Genomic DNA, 26581 nt, shown 5'->3' with positions numbered 1-26581 from the left:
CTTTATGTCTTACTATGCTTGCTCAATTGCCTGTTTTGTGTCATTTTTGGAGTCAAGAAACTGTATCTCCCAAAGGCTTACATGTCTCAGTTATGACAGTTTTCAAAAACAAAACAACCTCCCTCCTCCTTTTTCTTGCCCCAGGCGCTCACTGCAAAACTAATTGGGATTTTCTTTGCCCTGAACAAGATCATTGATTCCTACCACCTAAATCAGTTTTGAACTGATGCCAGGGCATCTTTGCCCTTTGTGCAGCGAGAGCAGAGAGGGGACCACTCTTTCACGCCACTGAATGAAATGAGTCCTGTTGAGTAACTCAGGCAATAACTTCCAGGGAGTGATCTTCAAATCTGGTACTAGTCACTTAAAAATGTGTGAATAGGGCTTCCCTGATAGCTCAGTGGTTGAGAGTCTGCCTGCCGATGCAGGGGACACGGGTTCGTGCCCCGGTCCGGGAGGATCCCACATGCCGCGGAGCGGCTGGGCCCGTGAACCATGGCCGCTGAACCTGCATGTCTGGAGCCTGTGCTCCACAATGGGAGAGGCTACAACAGTGAAAGGCCCCCATACCGCAAAAAAAAAAAAAAAAAAAAAAAAAAAGTGTGAATAAACAGTATTAGAACAGAATAAAAGGACTCTACTGAGTCTGGCACCTTCCTCCTCTTCCTCTTCCATCTCTTTCTTAATTTTGGACACAAAGCTTAATGAGCATCTGCTATATGTTAGTCACTGCTAAATGCTATGGATGGTAAATACAAGGCCGAATGAATAAAGGTTAAAACTGGTTTAGAGAAAGGACTATGCAGACCAGAATCAGAACTTTTCTCATTTCCTTCACTTTGTCTGTATGAGTTTGCTAGGGCTTCCATAACAAGAACCACAGACTGGATGGCTTAAAACACAGAAATTTATTTTCTCACAATTCTAAAGGCTGGAAGTCCAAGGTCAGGGTGTCAGCAGGGTTATTGGTTTCTCCTGGGACCTCTTTCCTTGACTTGCAGATGGCTGCCTTCTCTCTGTGTCCTCACACGGCCATTTCTCTGTGCATGCCATCCTTGGTGCCTCTCCCTCTTCTTGTAAGGACACTTGTTTTATTAGCTTAGAGCACCACTCTTATGACCTCTTAATCTTCATGACCTCTTTAGAGGCCCTAACTTCAAATACAGTCACATTGAGTGTTAGAGATTCAACATATATAAAATTGGGGGAAACACAGTTCAATCCATGAAAATGCTCATTACATAAATATAATGTGCAGTGGAAAGACGTCAAAGAGAGTCAGAAACTATAATTATGGTAGTTAGCATGGATGCTGGAGCCAGAGGTTCAGATTCCCAGTCTGCCACTTCCTAATTGTGTGAACATTGGTCAAATTTAACTTCCGTGCTTCATTCACTATGTTTTGAAAGAGAGACAGTAAAAGTACCAGCCTCCTGGGTTATTGCAGATGAAATAAGAGTTGGCTGTTAGTGGTAGATGAATAGTTTTAAGGATGATATTACTCATTTTTCTACTCTGGATATAACATCATAGGAATGGTGAGAATAAAATGCAAGAGGAAAAAATGGCAGAAATAAAACACTTTAAGAAGTATTAACACACTAAATTTTCTTAATTATATTAATTCATTCTATATAATAGTAGTTGTGACGAAAAGACCAACACAGAGACAGACACTTGAGATTCCTACATTTGTAGCTTAATTCATTCTTCATTGAGCACCCACTACATGTTAGAAATTGTTCCGGGCACTTTGGAGACAGCAGTGAACAAAACGGACAGAAACCGCTATTCTCCTGAAGCTTACATTATAGAATGGATATAGATCGCCTCCACATTTCACACCCACTTCAGAAGCTGGAGAAAATGAGACATTATATAGAAGGAAAATGCCAATCAATCGGCAACGTCATACAGCAAGCTATTTATCAAGTGGCCAGAGAATACCCATGAGTAGTATTAACCCTGGGGTTGGAAGCGTTCCCCAAGCGCCGCTCTGACTCCCGAGATGCTGGTTTGGGTTTTTCCTGACCCTACGCCCTGGCTCCCGGGCCAACCTGTGCGCCCCGCCCTGCCCGGCAGCTGCGTGCCTCGCGCGGGCAGGAGCCAGGATCGCCCTACCCGTCCGGGCGGCGCGGTCACGGCGGGTCCTGACGCCGGGGCCCGGGAGACGCGCGGCGAGCCGGCACCGGCGCGGGTTTTGAAGCCGCGCTGCGCACCCGGAGGCGGAGCGCCGTGGGCCTGCCCGGGACCCCGGCCCGCTGGTCCCAGGTCTCGGGAGGCGGTCGCCGATGGTGGCAGTGACTTTGGCTTTGGCCAGATGGCTCCTAACCTACGTCACCAGCTTGTAAGCCTCGCACCAAATCGGAGGGCGGCGCTTGCCGGGAGCCCCGGACTTCACCCGGAGCTCCCTTAGATTAGAACTCGCCTCTCCTAGCTCCTCCCCTCAGTCCCATTTAAAGCTCCCACCGGCTTTCCCGAAAAATTAAAGAGTGGGCTCAATTTCTGCAGCGCCTTCTTCCAGGGCAAGATGGTAAGTGAGGAGCCGGCGTTAACTAGTCCGCTGGCGAAACCGGGGGTCTCTGAGATCTAGTAAGTTTTGCCTTTAGAATTTCTTCCACATTGGAAACAAGATTTCTCTGCTACCTGCCAATTAAAACAAGTCTTCCTTCCTGCTCCATCTCTCTTTCCTTCTTCCCTGTCTCCTCCCGGCTTTCTCTCTGTCTCTCTTTCTCTCTCTCTCATCCTTTCGTCCTCTCTGTTATTTCTACTCTCTGTACTTTCTCCCAACTTTCCCTTTACACCTGTACTCACTTTTCATTCCACCTCTTTCTCTAGATTATGCACATATTTGCAAACACTTGAACTTGAGGCTAGGGGTATTTGGGGTTTGTTTTCTTCTCAGATGTCAATTGCATAATAGCTCAGCTTTGATTCCAATAATAACCTCAGGGAAAGAGCCTACAAACATGCTTTTAGAATAAAAGAAAATAGCACTTGATAAACTTTTGGCGGAATTTCTTTGGTCTGCACTGCCCACGCTGGACTTGCTTCAAGACTGGACTTTTTCAAAACTTAACTTATTGGGAACGTTAACAAAGTGTGACTTAATTGACTTAACTTTCTTTTTTTCATCTTTTTATTTGTTTTCTCTCTGTTTATGTTATGCCTGAGAAAGTTCACAAGTCAACAAAAGACTTGTCGTGGTCAAAAAGAGTTTGTCCAAAGCTGGGCTCTGCTGAAATGAATGGCTTTTACCTGATTAAACATTGACAAATAATTAGGAATGGGCTGTTGTACAAATTAACCCAGGGAGTCTGCATACCTGCCCCTAACTGGACATTTGGAAAGACTGTGTGTTTGAGGTTTGAGGAAGCTGGGGCAGGAGGGTGTTCACTGGCTCAGAACACAGTAGAGAATACATGCCAGGCAGTTAGTAATGGCAAGATAACTTTGGAAAGGCATTGAGTTGTAGTGATGGAGAGACCTAGATAGAGCTTGCTGTCTCTGCTAACTAACCTGTTTCAGTAGTGTCCAGTAGCATTTAAAACCAGAGGAAGAGAGGTAGGAGGAATGGAGCAAGTTTATAATTTAGAAACTAAAAACGAAAATAAGGAGGTTGGATTATGTGACGTGTTCTGTCCATTTCAGCCTTAGCATTCTAAGTTCTTTGTCATTTAAGGTTGTTAGAAATATAATTAAGATATTTGCTAGAAAGAGTCAAGTAGTTCTTACATGTTTCACTCATTAAGTAGAATTCCTTTTACTTAGATCTTGGGTAGCCTGTTAGATGCCTCAGACCTTGGCAACAGAGACTACTCCTAGATATTTACAAGTTTGGTCCATCTAATACTAGCCTGTTCTTTGCTGAGAGGACCTAAGGAAAGTACTGGGTAAACCAAGGAGCTGATTCCTTTTTAGTAATTATATTTGGACCACTCAGAATCAATCTGGGATCTATATTTAACACCTGTACTGTTTTTTATTCACTGCGTATATTTTCTGTTTCTTTCTCCCACTCTTTTCTCCCTCCAAATTCTCATCACCTCATCTCTTGGGACCTCCCACATACTGAATTTTACAGAACACCGTTCTGCCTTGCCAAGACCAGTACTTTGTAGGAGGCCAGAGCTATAACTGCCCGTATTCTGGTACAACGTCAGAATCTAGTGTTGACGTTTCCACGGAGACTTGGGTCTCTTTCTGGGCTGCTGGTCTCCTGGACAACAGAGAGCCCCAACAAGCACCACAGGCACAGGGTAAGTTCTGCTCTTCTGCTTTCCTGGTAGATCTAAAGCCCTTTTCCTGTACTCATAGTTGCAAGGCATTATGGGCTGGAACTCTGTAAAAGAACGGATGATATGTAAAGTTTAAGAAAGCCCAAAGACTCCTGTATTTTGCAACCTAATAACTTGCTTTTTGTGTACTTGCCATATAGTGAAAATGGGCTTCTTCCTGTTGCTCAATGTACAATATGTATTTCTCCCTATACTTGACAGTTCTTGGAGATTTCAGAGTCACTCAGAAAGTTTGGGTCTGGGTCAATGTTATCTAAACAATACTATTGGGGTGCTTTTGGAATTGAACTACCAGTTAGAGCTTTTTTTTTTTTTTTTTTTTGGTATTCAGGAAAATTTCCCTGGGTATGAGAGAGAATCAAGGAGAAGTACTAACTTAATCTTTTATTTCATAAAGGAAATTCTATGAATAGTGTCTTATAAGTGGAAAGAAAATGATTCATTTTTGCCTAAAGAAGACTTCAACTTTGGAGGGAAGTATAACTTTGATGGAAACTTACACATTAATTTTGCCCTGGGGTTTAGTAAACAGTGTTTATAACTATTAAAGGAATTTCTGATTAACACTCAAGTTTCTGGAAGAACTCTAAGGCATTTCAGAATTCAATATCTGGACTGTTGGTTCTACCACAGGAATTTGTTGAATTTGAGAAAAGACACAAACAAAAAGCCCCCAAATATTGAAACACACTTATATGTAAGGAAGGAAGTCATTCAATTTTAGCTTTCTACCACAAGAAACAGAGAAAACAGAATGCCCAAGAATGTGAAACCAAAGAGTGTATAAAATTTTATTCCTGTCTCCTTGCCCATCATTCCACTTTAATAAGAAATATTTCAGTAATATTTTAGTTGAAGTAGAGGAGAGCAAGAGTCAGAACTGTACTAGATGTGGAAAAGAAACTAAAAGTAAACCAAATTAGCATGCCCAAGCATAGTTTTTATTGGTAGGCATAATTTGCTGTCAAATACGAAAAAAACAACAAAATCTCTTTGAAAAAGCATAAAACACTTTATAGATGATGACATTTGAAATACATGAGTTTGGGTACAGTTTTGAGATTTTCATTGAGTTCTTCAGAGAAGCAAGTTCAAATTATTTTGAAGTAGAAAGTGCTATTCCATAGAATTCTGAATAAATACTCTCTCTCAGGCTTAACTGATAGGCAGATAGGCAGAGATTTTTCATCTGGGGAAAAATGGTAGATCAAAAATAGGATTTGATTCTGGAGCCAAACACTATATTATTAAGCACTACAGCTTAGAAAACAAGATAAAAACTTGGAAAACATAGTGGAATTGCAATGTAGGTCTAGTTGAGGGTGGGACCAATAAACATTTGCATGAATTAATAAGGCAGATAGGACAGTCTTTATAAATTTAGCCAGCAGGAATATATATATTAGGAAGGAACTTGACCTCTTGACTCCTAAAAATTCACCTCTGTAGCCACCTTGGCATATAGTCTATAAATATTTGTCTTTCACAGCATGCTTGCCCCTTCTGAAAACTTTAAATGTTATTTTCCCATGTGGAGGCAATGGCTAATTTTAGAAAGGTAATTGAACCTATTACCTTTCCGAAATCCTCCAGTGAGTTCTTTATTACACAAAAACTGCATGTGTGTTTTCTCAGTTACCCATTTGGTGTTTTCACATAGAATCATCCAGTGACTCGAATTTCCCTGTTCTTAATTCGTGTTCATGGGAAGAGGCTCAGCTTTCCTCTCAGCTCTACAGAAACAAGCAGGTATGTGTAGATAATCAGAACATGAGACCGGCCATGTTCCATGCAGTTCATTCTCAACATCATACCTTAATGTCACATGGCTTCTTTTCCCTTGTTCAATTCATTGACTTTCAGTTTAGAACCAAAATGGATATTTATCCACAGAGAAGTCAAAGTTAGGTGATCACTGTGACAGAAAATAATAACAACAAAACCAACAACTACCAAAGCCCCCTAGGAAGACCTTCAATCAAGCCCTGACCTTACACATTTTAGCTGTATGACCTCTCAAATCCTCCTTTCTCTTATCTATGAAATGGAGATATTTGTGCTGCCTACCTCAGAGGGCTGGTGGAAAGATCAAATGATAGAATGAGTGTAATGGTATTTTTAAACCATAAACAGCTCATCACTTGGACAAGGGATGATGATTGTAAAAGTTCTTGCCAAGATTGCTTCACTTTCCATATTTTGTTTGTTGTTATGTATGAGAGAGTAATTTAATCTAGTGGACGTACAAACTGACCTGAGACTGAGGGAAGCCAACCCACGTCTTTTTTTCTTTCTTCTTTTTTTAACGTGCAAGGAAGAAGTTCAGCAAAACCTTTCTAAACACTGTTTTCTATATTTAAACAGTTGCACACAGCTCATTTTCCTACATACCTTCCCGATCCCCTGTGGTTACAATTTTAAAAGTCATATAATCTCTTCAAACACTTTGCAATGAATAAAAAATTCAGAGCACAAACTGAACAATCAAGTGGTAAGTGGGTGTAGATTGAACTTAGGCCTTTGAGGACGAGGGCTCCCTGAGATTGAGTTCATAAAACAAACAGAATAATAATCAAGTTTAAGTAGGTTAAGGATCAGTGGCATTATTATAAGGTTACAAAGTCAATATAGTGGAGCAGCCTTCACCATTGTCTGCTTTTTGCAGCTCCAAGATACTCTGGTGCAGAAGGAAGAAGAACTTGCTAGGTTACATGAAGAGAATAATCATCTCAGACAATACCTGAATTCTGCTTTAGTTAAATGTCTTGAGGAAAAAGCCAAGGTATGTGATGACCCCCTTTATAAGGACAGAGCAGTGGTTTGAGAAAGAAGACCATTTGGGTCAACCTCCTTGATTCAGTGTAAGAAGTGTATTAAGCAATGTGCCTTGAAATGCATCAATACAATAGGCAAATTTTTCTGAAGGAAATATAGCACTTTCACAACAATGTTTATGTATCATTTCCCTGAAGTATCTAGATCGCAGATTTTAGCATATATTACAAAAGGAGTTGCTTAAGAATCAAAAACCAGTCAAGGGGATTGCTGAGACAACAGAGGCTAATCAAAAGATAGAGTTGGATGGGACGCTGGAGCGGGAATTAAATCCGAGGGACATGCATTTCTTTTAATTATCTGTTTAAATTTAGGTCAGTCACTCTCCCACTTGGGACCTCATTTACTTCTTTGTAAGTGTATGGGCTAAAAGATCTTGTAAGAATCTTTCCATGTCTAAAATGTTATAAATATGGCTGGAACCCAGATCTCTTGACTGGCAATTAGACATAGCCAACTACATTATCTTTTCATGAACATTTCATTCTTACCCTTTTAAAATGAACTGTTTCTAACTCAAGGATAGTTTGCCCATAGTCCCTTTTTGTTGTTCGTCCTTTTCAGGGTTTTGTATTTTTTGTTACCTATCTGCCATTCTGTTACCATTATTGTTTTATCATCAATCTTTACCTTACTTCTAGTCAAGGTACATTATTTATGTAAATCGATCATATTTCTTACGACTCTTACCCAGATATAGCAGCTCAGAGAAGAAAAACCACTCTATTTAGTTCCTTTAGAATTCAGTTAACTTTGTTTAAAAAGGGAGCACAGCTCACAGTTATTAGCCTGGGGTCCTATCTCCAGCCAAAATTCTGTGAAAAAGCACAGTTATTAAATTAGTAAGTGATATTAATTAAGCAATTTTTCTCTCTTGTTCTCAATTTTGCAAGATTTAGGATAATATAATACATACCACATGGGAGTGCTGTGCAAGTTAGGAAAATTAGAGGAAGAGTGTTATGTAGAATTGTAATCAGTGGTTCTGTCTAGAGTCAGGTGACTTAGGCTTAAATCTAGTCTGCATGATCATTAGCAAGTCACTAATGTGCCTTGCCCCAGTATCCTCATTAAAGGAGGGTTTAATAGTATCTACATAAAATGAGATCAATACATGATAGTTGCTATTATTGCCATAATAATAATAATAATCATTACTTCCTGGAACTGAAGTTTTAAAGACATCATTTACATCATTTCAACTTTTAAATGACTAGTAAAATTATATGAATTGGAATTTCTAGGTGGTAACTTGTCATCATAGATTTTGACTTAAAAGCAGAAGTTAATCCAATCAGTTTTGCTTTTGCATGTGAAAATTTAAATTTAATCAACTTTTCTAAGGAATTAAGGTGACCAGTAAATATTTGACAGTTGTAAAGAAAATGAGGTTGATTATCTGACTGTGTATTTTCAAATATTACTTCCCCAGAAATTGCTGTCATCAGATGGGTTCTCCAAAGCATGTGGAAAATTCAGAAAGGGGAAGAGGAAACCCAAAGAGCAAAGATATTTTCCTCCTGAGATTCCCCATCATAAAAATGCCAAAAGAAACCTCTCTAGTGAATTTGCTAACTGTGAACAACCTGGGCCCCCTGTGGATCCCTGGGTTCTTCAAACACTGGGGTTGAAAGACCTCAACACCATTGATGACACCTCATCAGCTAACTACAGTGCCCTCTCGTCTCATCCCAGATGGACCACAAGCACATTTACCCAGTTTCTGGATGATGCAGTTGATTATCCCAGTGCCTCTGGGGAAGATCTGCCAATTGACTATGGAGGTGACAGAACAACCCCCTCACACAGCACTGCCAGCCACAGGGAAGATTTTCACTTCCTTTCTCAATTTTCAAATCCACCAGGAGGACTACAAACTCTTCCTTACTATACTTCTGATGTGTCACCCAATAAGACAGAGATGGCCTTTTCCACATCCCTGAGCCCTCACTGTAATGTGAAAACTCACTCCTTCCACCAGGGACAAGCCTTTGTTCGTCGAGATGAAGAGGGAGGCTGGAAGTTTACCTGGGTCCCTAAGCAGTCTTAGTGATCCCCTCCTCTATCACAAAGGACTGCCATGAACTCTGTTTACAAGACCTGCCTTGCACTTGAACCTGACTATGTAGAAAATGCAAGCTATTGCCCAGACTGTCTCCTGCCACTTTAAATGTCACTCTCAATTACCCACTTAAATCTGCAGGCAATGGCTTCCAGGAATCTATAATGAAACATGCCTGCTCTTCTTTCACCTAAATTTGACTTGTTTACACACCCACACCTGCTGTTGACTTCCTTCCTTGGCCCTATACTTGAAAAGGTATTTTCCAATTGCCTGAATATTCCTTTGAGACCTATATATGCCGTTCCAATTATAACAAGTCTAAAAGCTTTTCTTCTTTTATCGACAGTTTAAATGTTCACAGTCTTCACCTTTCCACTTTTATTTCTCTCCTGTTCCTCTTCATTTCTAAACACTGCCTTTGAAATGAGCATTATAATTGCTCCACATAGCTGTTATTGGGTGTTCAAATAACTGGGGGTGGGGTAGCAACAAGAATCTTTGCCCATTGCCATTCCTGAAGACATAATGTAGGTGTCACCTAATGTTATGTGTAGTGCAGTTCATTAACTTGAGTGTCCCATGATGGAGCTGACAAAAAAATCTCTTCAACACCTGGAAATCTACTGATAAACAACAACACTGATAAATTAAAAGATAAAAGAGAATGAAAATTACTTCAAAATGCTTGCATGGTGTATCAGCTTCTATGGGCACCTGGCATTGTGTCTGCAACCAACAACACTCAAACAAGAAGATTTTTGAGGAACTCGTGGTAACAGAATAAGTCACTATCCTAAACTAATTAGATACTGATACACTTCTATTCCTGAAAGTATAGTCTAGCCTAGCTCTGACACTGTCTTACTTATCCATTCAGTCATTCATGTGTTCATTTGCTCATTCATCAACACACCCAAAATATTTGTAGAACACCAACTATGTACCAGGCATTATGCTATGGGGTGATGATAAAATGTGAACAAGTTAGATGCTGTGGCCACGCGCATGAGACTTAGACCCACTCATCTGCTGTGGCCTTGAGAAAGCTACTTCTTTGGTATGAAAATTCAGTTTTCCCAACTGTAGAATACAGAAGTCAATGTAGATAATCACTGACATTCTGTAAATTGAGCCTGGGTCCCATCAGCTTTACTCCAACACTGCCATCCCAGGGCACTGTTCTCTGCTTTTGATTGGCATTGCAGATATGTTGGGTGAACATTTTGTATACAATTTTTTTTTAAATGCGAGCCATTTGTAGTTAACAATAGAAATCATTGCTCTGATCACAGTATTCTTTTTCTGGTATAAGCCCATTTCTGGGTTAATTCAGTCTGTGTGAGAACATGCATCTAAAATACAGAGACATTATTTTCTAAATAAGTGTGCATAGATTTAATGGAAATATTGACATCAAAAATCTCTCTTTCTAGATTAAAAAACATGCATTCTTCATGTTCATGCTAGTTCTCCTTCTTTCCAATTCCCCAGGCTCCCTATCCTTCCCAGAATAAGTTGGGTATCAAAGATGTGCACCTATGATTTTGGGGGGACCAAACTTCAGTTGATGATAAGACCCACTATGTTGTATGTCTTTCCCATTTTTCTTTATTCCACCCTTCAGTAAGTCATCTGTACAATCAATGCCTGAGAGCATGAGTATTCTATTTGGAATTCTTTGTGACTAGGACATGTCTTTTGTTTTTTTTGCTATTTGGTTTTTACTTTATTTTGGTGATGTGAACAAATGATCTATTTTATAAAGTTTTGCTACCACCCAGTTTTCTTTCTAATCCGTGAAGGGGAATCAAATATATTAATTATTTTCATGACTTGGGAAGAAATAGAACACATTCTATTTTCTAAAAACAAAAACCAAAACAAAAAAGTGCCTTTTACATTCTAATATCTGTTCCCCTGTATGGTGAAATTTATCTCTTTTTAATTACAAATGTAAGAATTAGAATTGACTGTGCTTTAATAGTAGGAATCAAGAAAGCAACATAAATATTTTGAAAGTCTAAATGATCAAGCTGTAAAACAAAATTTATTAGTCAACAAATTGTTTTGCATTTCTTATGTGCCTCATCATGTGTTAGGTGCTATGAGGAAGCACCCAGGCTTAGCACATTTGGTACATACAACAAAGCCACATAAAATGTAATAGCTTTTAAGTGAAACTTGGTCTCAGCCCAGTTTAAAGAAATTACAGCATGTTTGTGGTAAATGATAACTCACTCTGGCTTATGCGGGAGAAAATGACCACATATTCTTACAATCATATATATAGGCATTTGATATTCACTGGAATTATGTATAGAAACTTATTTTACTGATGTTTGAAAAATTAGAAATTTCTCTCACCTGAGTATATGTTCTAAGTTTATGGTTTTACCATGCCCATCCAGTAAACCAGAGTTAATACTTTACTAATATAAAGTGAGAAATAAAAATTAAATAGCACTTTTGTGATTGCAATGAATATTTTTATATTGTGCATAACATTTTCGAATAATGGATTTTCTTCTCCTAGGTTTTAACCATAATCTTTTGATGTGCACCTCTTTTGTATGGTATATGTGGCCAGACTAATATTTTCAGCATTTAGGGTTCAATGGTTCTTTCCTTTATCCAGGATACATTAATGAGACTTTCAGATGTTAACTGACCTAAAAGGTCAAGTGCTTTGTGTGTACAGCATTCTGTTACCTAACCTCCCATAAAAATTAGAATCCAGTATCAGTTTTTAAAATTTGATCACAATTCCAATGTCCTCTAATCATCTGAAAATAATTCATACTTGTATCTCACTAGCATCTGGAAACTAAGGGCAATTGGAAAACCTTACTTATGCAGGTGACATTTAATTGTTTAATACTGCAGTGATGCTAAACTATAATTTTGAAAATTTTGAAGAAAAGAAACTATGTGTATCAATGAAAGGAATTAATCTGTTTGATCTATTTCAAGAAAACAGAAACATTTTTTTAAAGTGTGACAAATCAACAATTGACCTACTAAGTATAGAGTTAATACACCTATGATTTTTTTTGATAAATTTACCTCTTGCCTGTAAAGTCAAGATATGTAATTTACATTTGTTTCAGTTTACCAAAAGATTCACATAAGGTCAATATTAAATGCACCATTTAACAAAATTTTAATAAATCAAAATAATAAAAATTTAAATTAAATTTTTAATAATTTTATTTGGTTTACAAGCTACAAATATATGGTATATTTCTTAACATATTTGTCATTTTTTTAGCTACATATTTTGTTACATGAACATAACCAGACCTCCAGTTATGATTCTTAATGTTGGATACTCTATAAATGTAAGATATAACTTAACACTTAATATTTTAAAAGATTTTGATTTGTTTATGATTTAAAATATTTCTAATTATATGTAACAGTCAATTTTGTAATGACTTTATATCTAATAAATAAATAAATGAAAAAAAATGTAATCCTATTTTTTTGGTCTTATTTTAGAAAATATTTCAGTGAATGAACAACAGACAGAAACAAGTTTTTGGTATTTATTTCTGCCATAAATTTTGTCATAGAAAAATATATGTATTTTAACTTCCAAATAGTGGTATGATTAATAATTGAGGCACTCATTCAACAGATATAATCTGTGCCAGGCTCTGCAGAAGATATAAGGATGAAATATGGGCTCAAACTAACATAGCTATAAATGAGAGAATATAACTTAAACATGCTTAATCAAAGCAAGGGAATAATTAACGTTCATAATTTAAAAGTTTGTGCTTCAGATATAGCTGGACCTAGGTGCTCAAGCAGTATTGTCAGGACTCTGGCTTGGGATCTCAAGGAAAACTGATGATTAGGAATGAATTCTGGAATGGTGTTAAAAGATAGTGTCACCACACAAAAGTATGGCAGAAACCAGGATGAGATAAGCAATGAGAGCCTAAAGAGCAGCAAGCTATATCCCATAAGATATTGTCTAGTTTTGTAACATTCTCCTTATCTTTCACATTGTAACCCCTTCCCCCCTGAAATGAATAAAGTCTCAGTTAAATGTTCCAGATTGGTCTCAGTCATACCATGGTAGATTATGAAAATATTCGGGTGTCTGCGCATACAAATTGTGAGCAGATTTTCCCTGAGGTCACTATAAAAGCCATATATCTATCCCTAAGGGGAAGATTAATATCAAGAGAAATAATTTGAGACTTGCATATCAGGCCAATAACCCACTGTTACACAGGTTACCAGTAATGGATAATCTGGATTTTACTTAGTTTCCTTACAGGGATTTTTTTTTTTTTTCTTGGAGACAACCACCTCTGAACCTCACTCACTCTAAATAACCCTTGGAAATGCATGTCATAAGTACAGGTTACTAGAAACATCTTGATTCCCATTTTACAGATGAGAAAACTGGCTTTAGTGTTTTATAGGTCACATTGTAACAAGTAGCTGAGGCCCAAAGTAAACCCTGGCACTGACTTTAGACCCAATTCTTTTTCTTCTATATTACACAATGATGATGTTTGGAACCAGTAAGTATATTTACAGTCTGCTGTCTGATACAGATAATTATAAGCCTCAGAGCTAGAGGCCTGGGAGTATGGGAGTTGTCTTAGATCTTTGCTTACATTCATCAGAAGGCTATTCTGGGGTCTAAGCTTTCTTAATCCCATCATTGCTAAAAGGGATTATTCACAAAAGACCTAATTAATCCTCCACCATTTCAAGAAAAGGGAAGTGTATAAATTGAAAACTATTGTAGAAATTTGGGATAAAGAGAGTGGGATGGAAAAGGTAGACTACGCACAGTGAAAAATATTAATATGCTTCTTAAATGAAAGGAAGATAAATTGAAAGGGCAATAAATCTCTCTTCTAATCTTGCTACTGCTGCTAAAAAGCCTAAAGCCTAAAGTAACAGTTTATAAGCAATGCTCATGAAGTCTCTTTCTTTTTCCCTTCGTACAGGAAATAGATTTTATGCCTGTTGAAGTAATAGCATTATGCCCTCTCCTGTCAATCCTTTTAAGTATAACTCTAGGGACAGTAAAAGAGTTGAGGAGGGGCTTCCCTAGTGGCGCAGTGATTGAGGGTCCACCTGCCAATGTGGGGGACGCGGGTTCGTGCCCCGGTCCAGGGGGATCCCACATGCCGTGGAGCGGCTGGGCCCGTGGGCCATGGCCGCTGGGCCTGCGCGTCCGGAGCCTGTGCTCTGCAACAGGAGAGGCCACATCAGTGAGAGGCCCTGCAAAAACCGTTGAGGAAGCATATTTACAATGCTGAGCCCACTTCTTCTAACTTACAGGGAGCATTCTATTCTCTCCCTTTGGAAATCAGGGGTTAAATGGTATTTTTTCAGGGGCACAGCTGACGTTTATCTTTCATCTCTTTTCCAGGCTTATAATCTGAAATAATAAGGCACTGAAAGGTTGTTTCAAGGTAATTTCTCATTTCAAAAGGGTCCCTAATACTCAGTGGATGATCCCTCTGGGATGAGGCCTAGGATCTCAGATCTGTAATCAGGAGCGTTCCAAAGGTACTGCTCCCTCAGGGTCCTCTGTTTGCTCTGAAGCTGAGAGGAGGAGAAGCCCTTTAATGAGTGTGGAGTGAGAAGTCAGAACCCCTAGTTATAATCAGGCAAAAGGCTGAATCACACCCTCCTTTCAATTTAGTCTCCTGAGATTTGCCACCTTCCATTCTTCTTCCATCCCTATCCGCAGGGGAGTCAAAATGGATGGAACCTGAAAGTGACGTCTGCACAGTGCACCCCCTGCCCCGTCCACTGGGAGAGCTGTGGTGTATCCCAGGAATCCCAGCCTCCTTTGGGAGCAGAGCACCATATTGCTATAGACTTAGCCTTTCCTTCTTTTGATTTTAATGATCATAAGTAGTCCACCTAGTCCATCCTATTGTCCTCACTCTAAATTTCTACAATAGTTTTAATTAATATGCTTTCTTTTGAAATGATAAAGGTTGGATTAGGTTTCTTATGAGCTGTTCTGTTAGCAACAAAGGAAGAAAAAGGGCTGAACATCCAGAATAGTCCTCTGATAAATGTAAATATATTCCTTCCAACGGCCTTGGAGTGGGCTTAAGAAAGATTGTTTAATATCTATGCTAATCATTAGCATTTATTTGTGTCAGTAGGTCAGAATACTGACAAAAGATTCACATTACCCTTCCCTATATTTCAGTGATATTATGGAAAAAGAAAGGACTCTAGTCAAAAAATTGAGCTTCTTCCCTCATAGCTGTAACATCCCAGGAATTAATTTAGCATTCCTCAGCCTTCGTGTATTCACCTATAAAATGGAGATAATGTTTGCCCTATCTCATAAATTTGTGAAATAATCTTTTAATTTTTAAGAACCATGTGTAAGCTAAGATTCTGTTATTTTTCACAATCTTCACACAGAGTAAATGTACATTCAATTTAATTCTTGAGTAAAAAACTTCATACTTCATAAAATACCATGTCTTAAAACCACTTATACATATTTCTATTGATTCAAACCAGTAAATTCTCTCTGTTTTTCTCTTATGTTCAAAGTGCAATTTTATGTTCCAGGGGCTATGGCCCATGCCTTAAAAAAGTTTACAGGTTAGTGAGTGGAGAGGAACTAAGAAAGGAGTCATTGAAGGCATGTTGAGACATTCATTGGATATTAAGTTAGAATTGCATCTGTAGAGATAGATGCAGGAGGAAAATAAAGAGAAAAGAAGCTCAACAGGGTAAACATGAGGCCTATGAAAGGAATGATCACTAGCTCAGGTGGCTTCAGGGTAGATTGTTTATAAAATAAAATATCTATTCTTGGAATCTAGCAGAAATTTCTGTACAGTGAGACCCGCTACTGACTCTACAAATGTGTTATTAATAATAGAAGGAGGCACCACCTATAGCACCCAAAAGTGTAGAGGCAATAGCTTAGATATGCTATTTGCATCCTTAAAATAAAACAATTCATTTATGATTTTCATGCCTATTTACATTGGTATTGATACAGTAACTTTACATGGTTTACCATCTAAATGTCGTTAAATATATTTGCCACGCATATCTTAAGGGAGACAAATCATTTCCATGGCTGGTTATTCAGCTATTATATTTTCAACGTCTATCTGTATCTTACTCACTCAGTAAAAATTTACCTAGTAACCACCATGTACTAGTCTATGCTTTGAGTGAAAAAGGAAAAACAATGAGTATGGGAGATAATACAAAACAAACATGTATAATACACATGTTTTTAAACTTTACATTACTGAAGAAAATAAAAATAGTGATGTGGAATCTAAATATAGAAAGATAATTCCAGATTGGGAGAGGCAATTATTGCAAGTATGAATAAGTACTAAGGACTGAGGAAGTGACATTTGACTAATGGAAGTTGGAAGAACATTTGAGAGTAAAAAAAAATAATGAGAATAAAATAAAGAAGGAAGGAATTTTGGGTGCATGAAGTAAAGTGATGATATATTAACTGGGAAATTAGGTGGTAATAAATTGTAGATAACCTTCTATTCATCTAGAAACATTTTATTGGGTTTAGACTTATTTTTTAGAAACTTGTGTTCATGCAGGCTTTAGGGAAAGAGAATTATCCACTTATAACTATATTTTAGGAAAATAAAGATATTAATAAACGTAAGGGCAATAAGGAGGAGGTGGAACAATAAGGCGTTATGTGAATACCTTAGCACTGGCAGTAACAATAGAGAGGAAAGTCAGAAAGGATAGTATTGCATTATTTTTTCCTCAGAAGAAATAAAAATAAGATTTTATTTGTCTATCAAAAGAAAATCTTTAGCTGAAGTATTATATGCAGCATTTTTGTTGACCTTACTTAATTATGTTGGAAAATCTACAATTGAGTATGAATTCTCATTTTTTCTTGCTCTATTTCTCATCCTCCCACTGTCTTAATTAATATTAGCTTGTTCATTTTCACAGATGAAAGAAAGGGAATAAGGGAAGATAATGAGTTCCTGAGCTCTCTGTTTTTTAAAAACTGATAACCATTATGTGCTTAATAGAACATAGCCTAGTCATGTGTGTATAAAATTTTTAAATCCTACACAAAAGGCAGGATACACATGATCAGCCCCTTCTTTTTTGTTATTTCACTGAATATTTACATGCTGAATTGAGATCCATTCAGCATTGCATTTTTAACAATGCTTCCCCCTATATACTGAAATTCGTGTAAAGAAAATACTTGAATATAATTTATTATAGACATAATTTTCAAATAAACTGGAAAATGTTTATCTTGGTAGCTATTCAAAGGTTATTCATTGAACAAATATAACGTTAATAGAGTACTTAATATGAGATGCTAAATTTGCTCAATTTAGGAAATAAATACATATATGATACATCCCCTTGTCCTCAAAAACTTTTTATCCTAGTTTGGGACACAGATGTATAAACAGATAACTTATATATAATTATATATTTACATAAATTAAAAACTTATTGAGAGGATTTAGCAATAAGATGTAGAGGAAAGGGCACTGCAATGAGAGTCTGGAAGTCTGAGTTCTAGTTCTTTTTGTCACTTATACTCTGTATGAATTTGCATTCTAAGTCATTTTCTTTATGAAACAGATTCTGATACAGAAATTTGCATGCAGGAGATTTTCATGGGAGCGTTCTCAAGAACAAACTTCTAAGGGGACTGCTTGCACATTTGGGAAAGAAGAAAAAAATGAATGGTGTCATGGTCAAAACAAAGCCTTCAGCTGAGATGGCCCTTCAAAATTGAAGCAAAGGGCTTAGTTTTTTGTACCCCGACATTAGAAGTGGGATTAATTTGGATGGAGCAGCTCCTTTCAGCTTAAGTTCACCCCTGGAGAGCTGGGGGAATGAGTACTTTAATCCTGAAAGGGATTTTGGATGGTGCATCTCTTACAGCGTTCCTTAAGACGTACTTCTTGCATTGCTCTGATCCAGTTGCATCAAAAATAAGTTCATTCCATATGAAAACATTTCCTACAGTATTCTGGTTGATATTTGGTCTTTTTTCCTGGAGAAACCTAGAAGAATTTTAAAACTACAATTTCATGTAGAAGTTCATCTTGGGATTGCAACTGATATCCATTATATCTCTTGTTTATTGTCCATTCTTGGAGCACCCTAAACTTGTGCTAGCACCTCTGCTTGTCTAGGTGACTCACCTTGTAGTGACTCAGACAGTTATTCTCATGTGGTCTTCTCACCATAATGATCTTCTCACCATAATCAGCAGTGGCTGATGCTCTTGTCCATTTACCATTAAATTGAGTAAGAGAGTACTAAGAGTTATTCCAGTGGCTCAAACAGATGTTAAGCATTTCCTCCATATTACCATTTTGTAATGGTAGCCCACTCTCTTCCTGATGACCAAGATAAAGTACTCATACCAGTGTTGTGATTTGTGATTCTTTTCCTTATCTATTAGTCTCTTGTCATAGGAGCCCAAATGACTTAGAAGTAACCACAGCATAAAATTCTATGGGACTCTTAGTGTATCTCTGATGGAGGTGTTCCTCCTCTAAGAAGAGGACATCCAGAAAGCAGATGTTAAAGCACAAATTCTCCAAGTAACTCAATGGGAGTGAGAGTAAGTGGTCCATTCTTACCTCCTCTTCTTTGATCTGGGACCCATATATTTTACTTAATGGGGGCTTAGCACCATAAAATTGGTCACTGATTTAGAGTGTAAACCACATCCTGGAGGATAACATATCACTCTTGTGGGTTATCACCCTTCAGTTGATGCCTCATCTGCATTACTCTATTATGCTGGCAGATTCTGGATGGGAAGGTATGTGATGAGTCATATGCTCACTTCCATACCTCCTTTGGTGTAAAGTAGTTTCCTCTTTCTGAAATGATATTATACAGTATTCTAAGTAGTAGATCAAAAAGTCTACATGTTTTTAGATAGTGGTACTGGCCAAGACAGTAGTAAATGTAGGCTTGTAACTTAAATATGTATCTACCTCAGTCAAAATGAATTTCTGTCCTTTTCTGATGAAAGGGGTCCAATATACTCATCTTGAAACCAGATAACTAATGGATCTCCTTGAGGGATGGGACAGAAGCTCTGCATTTGTCTCCATTGATGGCAGATTGATATTAAGCAACAGCTAGAGCAAGATCAGATTTGGGCTGTTGAAGACCATGTTGGTGGGTCTGTGTATGCATTGCCCTCATCTTCACCACCAAGTTTCCTCCATTTGTTAGCTCATTGTGCTCCACTACAGTGTCATTTGGGCCTCTCCCATGGTTAGATTTTTCTCTGGTGAGTATTAACTTGTAATGAAAAGATCCTTACATTCATGTCCACTCCCAAAATGACTTTTTGATGTATCATCTTTTCCAGGAGTGGGGCTGGGGGATAGATTTAGAGATTTCCACTTTACCTTCCCCATTTCAACAACTCTGGTCCTACAGGCCAAGAAACCAACATAGGGTTCTTCCAACAACCAAATACGTCCATTCCAATTATGTGTTCAAGGACCAGAGAAATAGCTTCTGTGATGTCTGGAGACCCATTTGACACAATGTCAGCTGTGCCTGGGACAGAATTCCACTTATTATCAAGTCCTCACATGCACCCACTTTAACAGCAGGACCATAATAATGATCCAGACCCTCAAGTGTTAATATCAACTTGAAATCTGTTCCATAGCCCTCAAAATATCAGAGCATTCACATGTTCACAGTGTACAGTTATTTGATTAAATAACCATAAGTTCTTTGGGAGATTAGAGGAGTCATAAGTCTATATGCATGGCATGATGTTCAAAATCATTCCTCATGGCGACTCAGCCTCTCCATTAATCGATGGATTCATTAATAGGGTTTGAGAAATGGCTCAGATCTGGAAACAAGACAAGGGATTAGAATACTTTATTGGAGTGGCTATTTGTACTCTTATTGGCTGACCATCTATCTTTCCCATAGGAATACCGTATCCTTTGAATCTTTTCCATAGTTCTTGGGCTGCACACTGACAGTGACACTCATTACCATAATGACTTCAAACTTGCTGTTATCTGGCCTCTCTTATTTTAGGATCTTATTATCCCCATTACTATCAGTGAGCCCATTTCTTAGCATCTCCTATCATCTACTTTGGACTGGAGAAGATAGCCATCACTGAGCTTTTCAAACATGCTAGTTCCTCTCTCATCAGTGCATTGTTAATCACTTTGGTAAACAGAGTCATGGGGGCTCTCTTTCATAACATAATCAGCTATTGTGTTTTCTGACTTCACTTAGTAAATCCACTCTAGCATGCCTACTTCTCTAAGCCCTCTTTCACCTTCTGCCTTAGTATTTCTGTCATTTCTACTTCACTTAGGTGTGGGCTATTATTCTTTTCTAACTTCCATTAGCCATTTTAACATTGTATCATTGTCATATATCAGGGTCTTGTATCACTTAGCTTTGTAAACTTTCTGCCCCTCTTTGATCCAACACATTTAGGATACGTTTAACTATGTGTACCCAAGATATTCTTATGAATATTTTAAGAGGAGAGGTGAGGCATTCAAGACATAGAAAAGGGGTTTATAAAAGATAATTATCTGTTAAGAATTAATACATACTTATTGGAATTCTACATTAACTTGATGTTTCCCATTTACCTACATCTTTATCCTTATTGAATGTGGATACACTAAACATGGAACTTGGCCTCATTTTTTTCAAGACATCACCACTTCAAATGCACATCACTTTGGGCATGCATATGTACACACACACATACACACACACATTTACACATATGTATATACTCCTACATCCTCCCTCATGCTGGACCAAGGAATTTAAACAACAGGCTTAAACTTGGTCAAAGGATGAGAAGAGAAGTTCCAATCTTTTAATGTTTAAGTGACCCCAGTTATGCATGAACGAGAAGACTGAATTCAACTTGCCAAGTAGGTCAGCAGACAGTACTATGAAAGATCAGAACAGTCTGGACATGGATTATCTTTTCCAACACTGGTTCATTACCTTCCATTTTAGTTCATGAACATTATCCGTTATATCAAGCCTGGGTTATCTAAGATGAAATAGTCCAATGCTGCCAGAAATAAGGTGGGTGGAAAATGACAGATAAATTGCTAATTCAATATTGGAATCCTTTGGGACCTTTTTTACCAAGGTCAAGTTAGAGCATCATGAAGTCATATAGTCACAACAGAAAAACAGTCATTATTGTAGAGATGAGAAATATTGAGAATTCCAAAACAGCTTTTAAATATGAAATAAGAAAATTTATTGTGACTAGGTGTTTAAAAAGAAAATACTAAGAGAAATACTGCTAATTGATAATATCTTCTGAGAAACTCTAAGCTTATTTTTTTATGATTATCAGAGTTAGGGGGTTTCACATTACCGTTTAATGCCATGAAAAAAATACTGAATTTTAATGAAATCTAAGTACTGAGGTGTGTCTTTTTCTTTTATAACTTGGCATTTTATTTACCATATTTAATCATGTAGGGTATAGTCTTCTCCCTATGTCTTTCCTCATCTCTACATTTCGAGGAAAAAAATGTCTCCTCAGCATAAATCTACCTCCAAAAATAGTTTTCTTTGCATGATTTGGTTGGAAGAATTAGTCCTTATAGAGGTTTGATAAGGACACTTGAAAATAGAACATAGATTTCATTAAATGAAGAAAAAGGAAGAATGCTTTTGAAACCTCTTAATTAATTTCATTTAAATGGCCCCATTAAAAGAAAAAAAATCATGAACCATGTGAGGAGACTGGCATAACTAAGATTGCTCCCATCAGCAGGACCATATATTAAGTCGACCCATTTGAAATTTCCATTTCTATAGGACAAATATGGTCTAATATTGGCAATTTCATATAATTTAATCTACCTCAATAGGTATCGGTAATGTATTTTAATGGAAAAATATCTGTGAAAGTGCTTAGCAAAGTGAACCGGTAAACAAAGTATATAAACAAAGAGCTAGAAGTGGCTACTTTACATGTAATTGAAATTAATATATTTTTTTCTGAGGATGCTTGCCTTGATTGTAAAATAATTCTTTTTAATTTCAAAACTCACTGCTAAATCAGATCATTTGTAACTATTAAATACACTTTGGAGTTTAGTCCAAATGTAAGACCAGTAATAATCATTACAAAATGCCAACCTACCAACAATGCGCTTGTTACTTAAAAACTCTATCTTGGATTTTATTGGATGGAAAAGCTTTCCTCTCCATACAGAAGTGAATATCTTCACTTGGAGACCTTCAATAGACTGTAAAATTCTAAGTGTGTTAGATGGTGAAGTTATAGTTACTTACAGTCCTGAGTAATAAAGTAAAGGCTCTAATTCAGATAGTCTTATGATTTTTGTGAGCCATTGCTGCCATTGTTGGAACAATATTTTAGAGGGATAGAGATATTTGCTGCTTATTTTGAAACCACTCCATTGAAAACGCTGTCCTTTACATGTATTTTTAACTAGGTCAACACACACCAGCATTCAGCAGTCTATTTTTATTCTAATAGGTGCAATCAAATGTAACAGTAAAGTAAGGAGGTACTTCCAAGGCCAATAACTAAGTGACTTCAGTGGCTAAAATTCAGTCTCTGGAATTACTACTGTCCTTCTGTGCTGCAGCAAATTATAAAATTATAAAAGTAATTGTTAAAGAATGATTGTCTTGCAAGATTATTTTTTCAATCAGTGTGCTAATATATAACGAAGAAATATATGCCAAATATATCTCTAGATCCAGATAGCAAAGTAGTACATCATATTCCCCTAGTGTTTAGGGAAGTGATGAAAACATTTAACAGGTATTCAGAGAAGGTTTATTAAAAGAACAAAAGAATAAATGCATTAATTGGTGCATTAATTAATTAATAGATCTAGTGATCACATAGTACATCATATGTATGCAACACCTTACCATTTATTAAGCACTTTCAAATATATACAATGTAATTTGATACTCACAGTATGTATGATGTACTGGAATGCACATATACTTTGGAATGAGAGGATAAATGTTTGAGTTCTGTTCCTGTAATTTTTTCTGTTTAGATAACTTTGAACAAGTAAATACTCTGAATCTGATCTTTCCACATTTGTAAATAGGATTGATAAAACCTCTATCTTAAGTGTTGCTGCAAGAATTAAGTGAAAGACTGCATATAAAAAAGTGATCAGTAAAAACAATTCAAGTGTTAGAACATCTAATTAGAGATGAATAAGCTTCAACTCTGGAAATTAAGTTACTTGATCAAAGTCAAACCAGTTTCCCAGATGTGGTTTACAACAGTACCATTATTTATCATTTTTATCATTCTTATGAGCCCCTTATAAGGCCACATAGAGTGTTTGTATAAACCCTTTAAGAACACATATAGCATTCTTACATAGTTAATTCCATTATCCCTTATTAAACATATTTTATTATAAACATTATATTTTAACATTTCATTCAAGGCCTCAAGGTCCCCCTTTTAATGATGCTTAATGAATGGCTTGTATTCATGAATGGAACAAGGATCAGATACCCAGACTTTCCTTCACTGACTAGGGAATGCATCACTGGTACAGGCAAGTATGAATGGTCAGATTCAGGAATTAGTTCCCAATAAAACTTGCTTTCCAAGCCCTATCATTAATTTATAGACCAATCATTTTCCATCTGAGCCAATATATGTCTGTTTCTTCTTCTCAATTTAATATTTTAACTTTGTGCCAGTCTTTCTAACTAGTTCTCACAATCATTCTGATATTTGCTAGTACTCACTCTATGTAGAATTCTCTGTTAAATTCAGTGATGAATACCAGACGGTTTAGAATTAAACTTTGGCTTCTGTATATTTGAATAGAGTAGGTAGAAGTTATTCTTTAGTAGTTCAATAAATAACAAGAAGTGCCTCTGATCTTTGAGAAGATTAAATTCTAAATGCAGATAAACTTCTTCCTCTTTTCAGCTAGCTTTATTTGAAAACAATTGGCTGATACCCTCATGGATAAATTTATTAATAACTCCACATGGCAGTTTCAGTTTTTAGACTTTCTTGTCTTTTTCTTCAGATTACAACCAGATGCAGAACTTCCTTCCAAGAAACTCCTTTTCTTATTCCTCTCAAATTAAGCTAAATTCTCTTGATTTTCTCTCCCAGAGAACCCTGAACATTTTCTTTATGGCAATTCCTACAGTTTGAGTTTTTGAGGACAGGTAAGTTTCCAATATTATTCATCTTTTTTTGCCCAATATTATTCATCTTTATTTGAGATATAGCATCACTCTACAACCCTGTTAAATGATTGCATGGACCATCCAAAGTGTTTTCCTCAATGGTCTCTCTTTCTATTAACATTCCTTGCATCATTCTGCTAAGAAGGGCTTCAATGAAGATCTGGTATTTTAGTCCAGAAAATAAATACCTCACCTTGTGCTCAGCTAGGTACAGAAGAGGAAAATTGGTTTAATAGACCAACTTTTCACAAAAATCATGAGGGAAACGTTAAAGTCTTTGAAACTAAACAAAATATACTTTTCTTTGCATATTTCTTATACCGTATAGCAATCCTCTTAGTCTGATTGCATCCCAAATCTGACCTATAACTAAATCTACTCAAACATATGACATGCTGCTTTCTCTTTTGGTGTTGCTGACAGAAACTTCGAAGATTTTAGAGACTTGTCCTGTAAGTCCCATATGTGACTCTTTTTGTGAGGATAAAGTCTGATGGAGACAGCTGGAAATCACATATCAAAACAAGGTACTAGAATCGGAATAGTCAGGGATTCTAGGGTAGAAGTCACCCTGGTTTTCATTGTAGGGAAGATAAATATGTAAGTCTTGTGGCCTAGTGGTTTATTCTCTCCTCTAAGTGATTCTGTATTCTTACTCTTTTTTTTCTTGGCTTCTTTGGATCTCTTTGGAATGTGCTATTCATTTCAGCATGGATGCACTCAGCAGTTTGTGGCCCACTGGGCTGTTTTACTTCACCCTCAAGTCGCGTTTGCCAGCTTTTGTTGAGAAATAACAGGAGGTCATACACGGTGTCAAGAAAATGTTGGCATAGTTAGAGAAACAGGTATTGTATTAGTTGCAATGAATTCAGACCTACTGATGGTAGGATTAATGAAATCCATGTCTGGCACTCTCCACAGCTCGATGAAGCTTACAATGAGGTATAGCTTGGACCCCAGAGAGGCTCAGCAAGACCCCTGGCCTCCAGCCTGCTTGATCAAGCCAGATTGGCCCAAGGTATTGAGAAACAATTGAAAGCCTCCTGAAACACTTACCTAGAAAGGGAGGAGCTGATAGAGGTGAGGAGAGAGAGAGAGGGAAGGGAAGGGAAAGAAAGGAGAGAGAAAGAAAGGAGGGAAGAAAGGAAGGATGGAAGGCAGGCAAGGAAGGAAGGAGGGAAAGAGGGAGGGAAGGAAGGAAGGAAAGGGGAGCTTAGAGACAGAATTACATAAAATATCAATCTTTAGCAACTCCAAATTGAATTAAGATAAACATTAGTAGGAACAACCCTTTATTAATTGCTTTGTTGTAGATAAATCACCAGTCCTAAACCTTTACATGTATTAATGAATGTAATCTCACAACTACACAATGATGTTGGCCCTGCTTATATAACCATTTTACAGATAACAGAGTGGGGCATAGGGAGACTAAGTAAATTGCTCAAGAGTTCACAGCTAGGAAAATGTGGACCTAGGATTTGAACTCAGAAAATCTGTCTGCAGAGTCTGTGTTCTTAAACACTAGGTACAACTGCTTCTCTCCAGAGGCTGTCACCCACACTCAACTGGTAACCCACAAATGTGGCTTGGTGGACAGGGTGAGTGAATTGGGAAGGAATCCTAGAAATATCGAATGACAGATGTAATAGACCTCAGAATGTAGATATTTTTACAGGAATACTGGAGTGAAGGAACTTATATATCCCATGCTTTGATATGGGTAATTGATTTTTCCCCTAAATTTTGTCATGCCAGGGAGCCTATCCTCCTGTTCAATACAAACTATTTGCCCTTTAGTCCTTTCCTTTTCTTACAGACTCTGGAGATTATACTTCTTTTAGATATCATTTACTTAAATTCCTGAATGTATGGATGAGGAGGGTCAAAGAGGGGAAAGACACTGTTGTGCAGAAAGGCAGTGGGGGTTAGAGAATCCAGGGCTTCTGAATCCTAGGTGAGTGAGTATTCTTTGTATTCCACACATGGAGAGACCATGAAGAAAGGGAGAGATCAACATGGAAAGAGGCTCCAAGAAAGATGGCCAGAAACTCTTTCCCTTTCAGAGAGCCAAAGATAATAGTAATAAAACTCGTTATGTTGCTTTATTTTGTGTTTAATTCAGCAGTACACAATA

General features: G+C 37.3%; 1 protein-coding gene across 1 annotated transcript; it reads left to right on the top strand.

Annotated features, from left to right (window-relative positions):
- Positions 1 to 2530: 2530 nt before the first annotated feature.
- GMNC (geminin coiled-coil domain containing) lies at positions 2531 to 9183 on the top strand. The gene is made up of 5 exons (XM_060098846.1): positions 2531 to 2578; positions 4085 to 4259; positions 5959 to 6047; positions 6964 to 7080; positions 8566 to 9183. Exons 1-5 carry the CDS (start codon positions 2531 to 2533, stop codon positions 9181 to 9183), a joined length of 1047 nt encoding a protein of 348 aa, XP_059954829.1.
- Positions 9184 to 26581: the final 17398 nt, after the last annotated feature.

The sequence above is a fragment of the Mesoplodon densirostris genome, chromosome 5 (genome assembly GCF_025265405.1).
Source record: "Mesoplodon densirostris isolate mMesDen1 chromosome 5, mMesDen1 primary haplotype, whole genome shotgun sequence".
Lineage (NCBI taxonomy): Eukaryota > Metazoa > Chordata > Mammalia > Artiodactyla > Ziphiidae > Mesoplodon > Mesoplodon densirostris.
The sequence above is the reverse complement of the archived record's forward strand: the minus strand, read 5'-3'. Positions and strand labels throughout refer to the sequence as shown.